The sequence below is a fragment of the Dipteris shenzhenensis genome, chromosome 26, assembly GCF_047967505.1.
Source record: "Dipteris shenzhenensis isolate YYH24624 ecotype China chromosome 26, Dip_SZ_1.0, whole genome shotgun sequence".
NCBI classification, from domain to species: Eukaryota; Viridiplantae; Streptophyta; class Polypodiopsida; order Gleicheniales; family Dipteridaceae; genus Dipteris; species Dipteris shenzhenensis.
In genome coordinates this window covers 20,310,420-20,321,157 of record NC_141621.1, presented here as the reverse complement: position 1 = coordinate 20,321,157, position 10,738 = coordinate 20,310,420, and the positions used below count along the sequence as shown (strand labels likewise).

The window sequence follows — 10,738 nt, the reverse complement described above, 5'->3', positions numbered from 1 at the left end:
ACAACGCACTACCTTTTCGAGGCATCTTCTTGCTTGCAAAAAGCGATGTAGAACAGCAAAAGTAATTGCAGCTTTGCAGCCTACATCATGCATGCAAGATGAGCAGATGAATCAAGAGAGGAGCGTTAGATTTCAGAAACATCAGAAAGAGCAGATTTCAGCCTGCATGAAAGGATGCAGCGCCAAATTCAAGAAGAAGGGTAGACTGTAGAAAGGATGATTGAATGCACATTGGGGATGATTGGGGGCACAAACCTCCAGAATGGGCAAGAGGGAGCGTACGGGCTGCACGGACGGAGTGTACGGGCGTACGGAGTGCACGGGCATACAGCGAAATGCGTCAAATCGCTTTTTTGCCCCCTTTTGAACCCTACCCAAAAATTGGGGCTGTATACAAGTATGAACTATGATGCATAGGCCCTGTATCCTGTATGCTGGAGAGACCACGTCAATGGGAAAGGCATGGCCACCCTCTAACAACCAAGCAGCCATGCCCCACGTGAAGTCCCTCTGCGTGCCTTGAAGCCTCGCCACGATCCGAAGCGCTCCTCGCCATATCCTCTGCGATGTTGGGCAGCTCCAAAGGCAGTGGGGGATCGTCTCCAAAGTCCCAATCGTGCATCTATGGCAACCACTATCCACCCGGATCTGCTCCAACCAAGGGCCAATAGGAAGACCTCCATTTGCTATCATCCAGAAAAAGTAGGAGATCTTCAGCGGTCGAAAACTGGACCAAAGGCGTGTCCAGAACCTGGATCTCACCTCTCGAGGTACCTACTGCATTGCCCAATGCCTCTCTCTACACAAAGTCCACGCTATCGCTTCCAACTGCATGCGGCATCCGATGTGTGTAGTATAAGAGAAGAAGGGCACCTCCTCCACTCTCTCTGTGTGGCCTACTCTGGACGGCCAGAACCACTCGCCTGGGTCCCACTATACCTCTTTGAGGGGACGACCCTCCCATAACCATAGCGCCAGCGAGCTCCATCCAAATCTGAGATGTAAGAGGGGCCTCGATCAACCACTCCTTGCCCAGACAGCCCACTACTCTGACTCTCTGCCACCCTAGCTAATCCAAGGCTCCATCCATCTCCGGATCTCCAGAGAGGCCACCTGAACCCCCACTGTAGAACCGGGCTCGGCTGAGAATGGGGGGGAGGGGGCATAGCTGAATCCGAAGAGGTACCCCTGTCCCTAAGAACTGGCCCAACCACTGTGCTGGTGTGAAACTCTGAAGGCTCACCAAGGATAGCTGCCTCAATCTCTACCATCCTCGAGCCCCCGCCCCGAAGATGTGAGAGGGTCTCTAATTGTACCTCTGCGTCAGCCGGGAGTCTCGCCCACGTCCTGAAAGATCAAGCTGGGCTGATGTCCCATTGTGCCCAACCAATGTGTAACCTCTGTCCCAATTGAAGGATCTACTACACTTGTGTCAAAAGAGATGGTCCTCCTTCAAAGGAGTCTATGTTTTGTATGAGATGCATGCGATCATCTTGATCCCGGGCCTCTGGGTGCCAGATCAGAGGCTGTCATGCAAACTCCTCTAAAAACTGAGGACTAGCCCGGATAAGACCCCCTGCCAATCGCTAGCAAACTCTGAAGAGACTCCGCATCAAGGGAAAGCCCTTCCCTGTAAGGGGGGCCTGCGAGAAGAGCCATCTGTGTGACTGCTGCCATTGACCACTTGTGCGGGGGTGTTCCGAAGGAGACCGCACTGCAGAAGAAGCTTCCAGGTCTCTCACTACCTGAAGTGAGTCACTACCAACTTGCCCAAAAAGGCTCTACTCTGCATCTCCGGATCAATGATGCCCAATCCTCCTTGGGCCTAGGGCAAGATCGCTATCTACCAGACTACCCTGGCTCAGGTGTTACGTGTGCCATCCGATCCTACCCAGAGGAAATTGCGCACCAAGCGCCTCAGTTGTCCCATGCATCCCCTGTGAAAACACCAGCACAAGGCTATGTACCAGGCAGTAGCAAGGAGGACCTGGTTAGCCACCAAGGCCCTTCCTGCAAGAGAGAGTTTGGCCGAGCTCCAGTACAAAAGCTTGTGCCGAACACTCTCTAGGACTGGGGAGATCTGCTGCTCTGCTGAAATATCAATGCCAACCTGGCAGCCAAGGTATCTCATTGTCTGCCCCCTCGGAATCCACTGAAAGCCTAGTGCTGAGCCCCAATCCTAGATCCTTCTAGGTTATTTTTTGACACAAACAAAGCCGGAGCCTTTTAAGTACCACCAACTCTATAACACTTCACTTTTGCTGTAAAATAAACCTATATTCTGAAATTACAGCGAGTCATTTCCTCTCTTTTATTAGTAAAGGAAAGAATGGAAGGAGAGGGGAGGTATAATAATGAACTTGTCCCATTCCCTCCGTTGCCAAAGGAGAGAGAGAAGGAACTCTATCACCTCCTCCTGAAGACAATAGCGTAGATGAGACTTACACACATCTTGATTACGATAACCCATGAATAGAAATACAAGACCCTCTTGATAGAGAGTTCTCCTTCAGAAGTGAGAGGAGAAATGAGTCCACCCAAGAGCAAGGTGATGAATTTATACCCTTAACTCAAAATCCTCACACATGGATTATAATCCAAATGGGAGGAGAAGAGAAGTAGAGTCTACCGTTGATAAGCTGGTTTCTCAGCTGAGCAACACTATTGAGTAGTCCATAATGACAAAATTAGGGACTAAGTGCTGAATTTTGGAGATGAAGATTTGAGTACTCCTTCAAAAAGAGAGAAATTTCAACCACGAGAGAGAATTGAGTTCCCTAAATATGATGGAGCAAGGGAGGCTGATAAGACTGAGTTTCTGTCGGCACTCCGGAGGTGAAGGGCAAACTCAGCCATGACAAAGGCTAGCACTAAAGGAGAAGGCTAATCAAAAAGTAGTCCAAATCTCTTCATTCAGCATCTTTGGACATTCAGCATCAAGAGGATCCAGAACTTGAAGATGAGATTTAAGTTTTGATTTAGAAGAGATTGTGTACTATTAGGAGAAGAATACTTGCAAATGATAAAGAGGTGATGTAAAAGCAAGAGAAAGAGACAAAAGATAATCCAGAAGAGGACCTCTGCTCATTCAAGCAGGAGGGAGTGTCGTGACAAGAGAAATCACTATTTTGTGATTAAGACATAACATTATTACAGGAAGCGCCAATTCGATGGTGTGACATGCGCTTGTATTTATGATCGACACCAACCGATATTGTAATGGTGGTGGATATTGAGGATATGTTACAGGCTATTGAGAAGGTTATTGAAAAGAAATTTCAGCAGCATGATATGCATAAGAGAATTTAGAGCATAAGAGTTGAGATTACCAGTTAACTGGCAGATAAAGAATGTCTTCCATGTGAGCACAAAGAGATATTGCAGGTGATACTTCTGTATCTTTGGACATTCAGCATCAAGAGGATCCAGAACTTGAAGATGAAATTTAAGTTTTGATTCAGAAGAGATTGTGTACTATCAAGAGAAGAATACTTACAAATGATAAAGAGGCGATGCAAAAGCAAGAGAAAGAGACGAGATAATCCAAGAGGACCTCTGCTCATTCAAGTAGGAGGGAGTGTCATGACAAGAGAAATCACTATTTTGTGATTAAGACATAACATTATTACATGAAGCGCCGATTTGATGGTGTGGCATTCGTTTGTATTTATGATCAACACCAACCGATATTGTAATGGTGGTGGATCATCTGTGTAGATAGGGCATGTCGAGTTGGAGCCACTACTTCAAATGGGATCAAAATTGGACATGTAACACTTATTTTATTAATAAAAATGTGCACCCACGTGTCTTGGTCCTAGGAGCAATAGGAAAGGGAAGGATGAAGTAGAGTGCATTGAATGGTATCATAGGCTAAGGGTAGGTCTAAATGGAAAGATGGAACTTAGAGTGATCTCAAGGGACATTAATGAAGGGGTATTGTGAATCTCACGTAGCATTCTCTCTACCACCTTCCATTCATCCGCCATCTCTCCTACCTTGCATATAGGTCAAAACAGGGAATAAGTGCTCTCTACCACCTTGCATTCATCCACCATCTCTATCCCACCTCACATATAGGTAAAAACAATAAGCAAGTAGTCTCACGTTGCATTCTCTCTACCACCTTGCATACATTTCCCATCGCTCTCCCACCTTGCATATAGGTCAAAACAAGAAACAAGTACTCATGAGGGCGCTCTTCCCCCATTGGAGGGCCAATCGTCTTCGAAATTCTGCATGTATTGCACACATTTGCATTCTTATAAGCCTACACTTTCACATGCAGACCCATCTGCTCTCTCGTTGTGCAATCAAACAGAGACGAGGTCCAATGCTCCAGCGCGAAGGGAGATCAGGCGTGGGGGGCGGGGCCCGCGAATCGGAGGTGCAAACGGTCATTGAAGCGACAAAAGCTCCAATGCCACTCTACTGCAAGGTCAATTGCAGACTCTGGACTCATGTACACTAGAAAGCAAGGGAGGTCTGACAAGGGGGAAACAGTCGCCGAAGCATCCCTACGTCCTACTGCCGGGTTGGCATGTGTGTACCTTGGGCCCCTCTCACCTGAGGATCCTCTGGGAGATCAAAGAAAGTCTCGTCCTCCGGCGTCTGAGACGACCAGAGGGGGAGCTCCCTAGCTACTCTCCCTGAGACTTGACGCTCAGCCCGCAACTTCTCCTTGATTCTGGCACGCCTTCTGCGATTCCTCTCAGCCTGCTTGCTACGCTTTTTCTTTTTCTTTCCAACTTTGGATCAAGGACATTTCATGACTTTAATTCATGAGGCCATACAACACAAAGACCAACTGCTCAAGGCACATAGACGACATCAGGGTGCTCAGCCAGATTCCACTCGGAGTGTGGTAGTCAAGGCTCGAAGCGAGAGATACGACAGACCCATCAGCGTTCTATACATAGATCGTGCTCAGGATTGATCTTTCCTCCATGTTCACCAAACCAGATGCAAGGCCGACACGTGTGACAGTGGCACTTGTCCAACGCATGGCCACAACTAAAAGACCATAGCAAACCACGCATACCGACCATCCAGACCTATACGAGAGGGACATCGCATAAAGAGCACTCCAACTTTACCAATCAAGGCCATTGATGGAATCATCACAACTAAAGACGTGGAGAGGGGGCTGAAGAAACTAGCCAACGGGAAGGCAATGGGCTCGCAAGGCTTAGTTACAGAGATGCTAGCATGGGGAGGGGACCAAACAAAAGAAGCGCTCACCAAGTTCTCCAAAGGGTGGCAAGTCAACAGGATAGTGCCCATCCACAAGAGAGGGGACAGCAAGATAGGAACAAACTACACAACCATTATGGTGAGTAGTTTGCTGGCTAAACTGTATGGAACCATCATTGAGCAGAAAATTATTAAGGGAGCAAAGGAACAACGAGTAAGGGCACGATTCTAGGCAGGATTCCAGCCCGAACATTGGACCGAACATTGGACCATTTGGTCACTATATAAGGGCTGCAACAGAGTGAGTCAAGAATAAGAAAAAAGCCATGTACAGATGTTTGCGGACTTCAAGAAGCAAAAAACTATGAGAAAGACTACAAGTCCCCCAAGCACTCAAAGAAGCCACGCTCGTACTATATGCCAAGGTGCTAGCCAAACTAGCATAACCACCAGCTAATGGCACCTATAAACAAGGAAATGTAATAACAGGCAGTGACATAGGGGTCAAGCAAGGCTGCCCTATCACCAACCCTATTCAGATTGTTCACTGATGAATTGAAAGAATGGATGAGAGCCCACAGCAGAGGGGAGGCCACATTGCAGCCTATACCCTACTCCCACTCATCTACGTGGATGACGTGGTCCTCTTTGCAAAGGATTAAAAAGACATGAAGGCACACCTACATGCATTGGCAAATTCTGCAAACACTCAGGAATGCAAGTAAACATTGCCAAAACAAAAGTCATGAGCAGATTGTCTTCAAGTTTGAATGGGATCCCTTTGAAGCAACCACCTCGAGTCATGGGAGGGTTGAAGGCATTCTACAGCTTTCAAAACAGATGCAAGAAGGCATATCCATGGGGCTGGGAAATGAGAAAATTTCTGTAGACCATGCTCGTACAAACAGTAGAGCTGTACGGCTGCCCACCCTAGGCACCCGGACTATCCAGGACATATTGGAAAAGGATAGAGACCATCCACAAATGTTTTCTCCTGGATGAGTTGCAGGTAAAGCCCAACCTCCATACCCCATCTTGCTTGTAGAGACAGGATGTTACCTCTTGAGAGGGAGGCATTAAGGCAATACATGGCCTATCTCAACAAGCTTGGAAACATGGATGCAAGCACAATCCCACACAAGGCAATGGAGGCCACAAGCACCACAAGGTGGCATAGAGAAACGGCTAAATGGATGAAACAGTGGCAAATATTGGCTGCCGATATCTCACAGGATGAGAAGAAATCAGAAATCTGGTCATGCAGAAAAATGATACAAAAACTATGGCAAGACCTAGGCCCAAAAATGTACTTCTACAAACAAAAAATCAATCAAATGACACGTATGAAATGCAGTCAGCCAACCTATTGAACTGGGAACTGTGAAAGTATCTATATACCATGCTTGTGCAAAACAGTGATCCTCTACGGATGCCCAACCTGTGTGCTCGAGCTCTCCAAAGCGTATTGGAGAAGAATAGAAACATTACATAAACACTTTCTCATAGGAGAACTAGGGGTCAGGGTATACACACCCTATCCCATCCTACTGGCTGAAACTGGTATGATACCTCTTGAAGGGACAGACACATTATGCCAATATATGGTCTACCTCAACAAGCTTGATAAGATGGATGCAAGCAGGATATACCACACAGAGCAATGGAGGCTATAAAGACCACTGGACGGCATAGAGAGGGGGGAAATGAATGGAGTTATCAGGCATAAAGGCTGCTGATATCCCAGAATATATAGATGACATCAGGGATTTAGTAGCGCAGAAAATGCTACAGAAACTATGGCAAGACCCAGCGACAAAAATGCAGTTCTACATATAAAATGCAACAATACATCAGGGAGGATATGTTGAAAACGCATTTAGTCTGCAAAATAAGGACCAGTTCCCATGACCTAGAGGTGGAGAGAGGCAGATCGGCAAGGCGCACAATCCCAAGAGATGAAAGAATCTGCAAAATCTGCCCCACAGGGGAGATAGAAAATGAGCACGTGCTCCTACAGTGTTGAGCCTTTGCACACATCAGGTTAAAAAAAAGTGACAGCAGAGGCGACCTAAAGAAAAAATGCTTGGCTAGCAGTCTTCTTGACGCTGAAAACTAGCAAAGCACAATGGCAACGAAGCACTTGTCCTCCAAAAAAAAGCACTCTATAACTCTTAAAACCTTTCCAAATGTGTACCTTCGGGCAAGGGAGGACCCAAATTTCTGTTCCTATCCACTGGCCTATTCGGCAAGGCCGCAGGGGAAGGCAAAGGAGCCTCAGGTTCTCCTGAAGCTTTCCTTTTCAACTCCATCCTACTCCGTCGCTCCTCCCGTTCCTGAAAATACAGAGTTAACGTGAAAGGTTGCTCCGATGCGATATATTTAAATCATCCCTCGGATCACGAAATTAAAAGCGCAATGGCAACGTCACGTATCCAATGTAAGAAAACCAATGGAGTTTGCAAGCAAAGGGCAGCTTCTATATGAAAGGCAGGGCACTAGACCATCCATTTCAAACACGAAAATGTCTGTTCTGAACGTCTAAATAGACTTTATTTTTCACAAGACGGAACTAACTTTCTAGCTCATCTCACTGTTGAAAGCATCATTCTTCTCGGGGAATTTAAAGGCCAAATTTTCTAAAGCTGCCTTCCGCGCAAATCTGTTGAAAACTTCATTCTTTGTGAAAAATTTTGCTGGAAGAGTGGATTTCAGAGCTGGGAAGAGGGGGAGGACGGGTACCCGGCGCATGATTGCAACGGCAGACTCGGAGGAGCCGAATCTATCTTCGCGGTCATCGTCTGCGGCGGGAGGTTCGTTCAAATCCATGAAGAATTTGTTGATTTGCTTGAAAGAGTTGCTTGCAGGCAGCTAAAGAGCAAAAATGGGGTTCAGAGGCAACAGGGGAGGGTTTCTGAAACGTCTCTCATAGTGATCGAGTGTAGAGCAAGGCGGCCCTTATATAGGCTTTCCTATTCTTTGCTCTCCTACGTGGCACGCCTACGTGGCATACACCCCGAACGTCCTCTTCTTTGTCCCCATGAATGCTTTACATTCCCATGTTCACCCAATCCAGCATTTTTGGAGGGAGCCTCAAAATCTCCACCCCTGCTCCATGCATCACCAGACATCGCCACACCACGCACCATCGAGGAGCGATATGCGTGATGATCAGAGCTCCATCGATTTTGTTCTATTTTGCAGTGAATGAGTTTTTCAAGGGCATTCCCACGAAGGATTTGTGGAAAGCTGGAAAATAGGCTGATTAGTAAACTACTTGCTTTGCTATGTGGCTCATCGCTAATTTTCTTGATGTTAATTAAGCAAATAAATAGGGAAACCGGAGAATTCGGTGTGTTTGAGCGAATGGTAAAGTCCAAGGGAGCTCGAGAGCAGCGTGATAGCTTCCCTCATTGTCTTGGGCGTTTCTAGGCATAAAATTCTCCCACATAATAGCTTGGACGTGGGAATGTCCTCTTAGCTCTCTCCAAAGCTGCTCCCACTTTGTAGCCTAAAACCATGGGATTAGTCCTGCTGCTCCGTTTTTACAAGTTGAATCACCTCCCATGGTGCATACTAATATGCAAAAATGCACTTTAGGATCACAATGAGATGAGTAACAAATTTAGTAGGGTTGTCCACATGTTAGGAGGGCTAGCAAACATGGGCTACATCTCCATTTGTCATTGCATCTCTCTCTTTTTTGGGAAGATTTCATGATAACAATCAATAAAGGATTGGACCACTTTATAGCAAAACTGATGCATGCTCACGAGCTGCTCTCCTTGTAAGCAGTAACCTATATTAAGCTATGCATGTAGTCGCACTCTTATTGTGCCGCTATAAGAGCTAATTAAAAATTTACCATAACAACACCACTGCCTCCCCTTTTCCATGAATCATCAATGGTGCACTCAAGTCTCTCCACACTCTTGGAATTGCTAGTATGGTGTGGCTTGATTGGCTGAAAATGGTGCAATATTGAAATCCATCATGTGTTGCATTGTTACTTGATGAACAACAAATCCACATGCTTGCAAGGATTCTCAAAACATTAAATGCACATTGCTATTGACAAGATCCCCTGTGAATTGCCCATGAATGCATGACCCTTATAAGAACATCGCTAAAATCCCACATCCATTGCCTATGGATGTGTGATCCATGAAAATCCTTTATCACACACCTCTACTTGGAAATAACAAGTACCATAGAGTTGGTAATTTTAGACTCTCTATTTTGTGCTTTGTATTGACAAGTAGTGTTGCAAATGTAAGAGAACCACTCATACACTTATGACATTGTAAACGTTGGGATGGTAAGCCCATACATGGGATAGCTACTAGTAATAGGCTTAATAGGCTAGTGGATATAGACGACCCATGTTGGGAAGAGAAGCCCCTACTAGGATAGCAAAGCTGTTGCATGTAGGGATACTAAGCTCCTACATGGGATAGTTTTCCTAGGAGTAGGTTGTTAAGCTATTGGAGACAAGTGTCCCATGTTGGGAAGGTAAGGACCTACATGAAATAGCTTACTAGTTATAACCTTAATAGCTAGTCAATACAAGTGTCCCATGTTGCTATGGTAGCTCTAGTGGTAATAAGCTTGCCTAATGGAATAGGTGCCCTTATTGCCAATGGTGCTAGACTAACACAATTAGTGAGCATGAGGAGGAATGATCAATCCTTTAAGCACATGCATATGTTCTACAATCTCAGTGACCTAGTGTCTCTATTACAAATTTTGTGAGTGTGCTTATTAGGCATTCCCTACTTTGAAAGAAAAATGGTGTCAGCAACAAGATTAGTATCTTGCAATTCACTAGCCCTATGGGGTCCTTGACATGTATAGCATTAAATCAACGGTTTCCTTGTCAAGGTGTTCATATCTCTAACCGATTGAGAGATATGATATGTTTGGTAGATGGGAATATATCAACCAACCTACATAACATAATCACACATGTAGTTGGAGTGACTCATAGTATTGCCGTATTGAGAATAATCTCTCCCACTAAGGTTGTGATCTTGTTCTTCCCAATAGTTCTTCCACTAAGACTTGGTTCATAGGAGTGATTTGCGATGGAGGTGGTTGAGGTGCCAATATAGATGGGGGTAACATGATATAGGTGGTTGGCAGGAGTGGCTCCTTGTATTGCTAATTGTCCCTATTTAGGCAGATTTGGAGGCACCAACAACGTCAATGGTAACCTTGAGTGGTACTTAGTTTGGGGAATGGTCTTAGGGTATCGACATTGTGATGTCTCATGATTCCCCCGTCATGCATAATGGGCACAATAGAGTGTTGGGCTTGCCCTAAGGCAGGGTCACTCGTTTGTGGGACAATTTCCCATACAAATTCCACACCAATAATTATCGCACCTGGGAAATAGATGAGGATTACTAGGCGATTCCGTTGTTGTTCTTCCTTGCAACTGTTGGCTTAGCTAATTTGATGATTGGTAGGCAAGTCTTCCATGTTCATTCCTTTAGTGGTCGTGGCTGTCTCCATGGCTTCACCTAGATTGGTGGGCTTCAAAGTTTGT

At 45.7% G+C, this 10,738-nt stretch overlaps 1 protein-coding gene across 3 annotated transcripts in view; it reads right to left on the bottom strand.

The window, feature by feature from the left end:
* Positions 1 to 8,108, bottom strand: part of LOC147884787 (uncharacterized) — a 175,130-nt gene extending 167,022 nt beyond the window's left edge. For all 3 annotated transcript variants that reach the window (XM_087397171.1, XM_087397172.1, XM_087397173.1), the window contains exons 1-2: positions 7,933 to 8,108; positions 7,388 to 7,526 (exon numbers count right to left, since the gene is read on the bottom strand). In XM_087397171.1, the coding sequence (XP_087253297.1) occupies positions 7,388 to 7,526; positions 7,933 to 8,019 (226 nt within the window). In that variant the 5' untranslated portion in view covers positions 8,020 to 8,108. The remainder of the gene's footprint in view (positions 1 to 7,387; positions 7,527 to 7,932) is intronic.
* Positions 8,109 to 10,738: the final 2,630 nt, after the last annotated feature.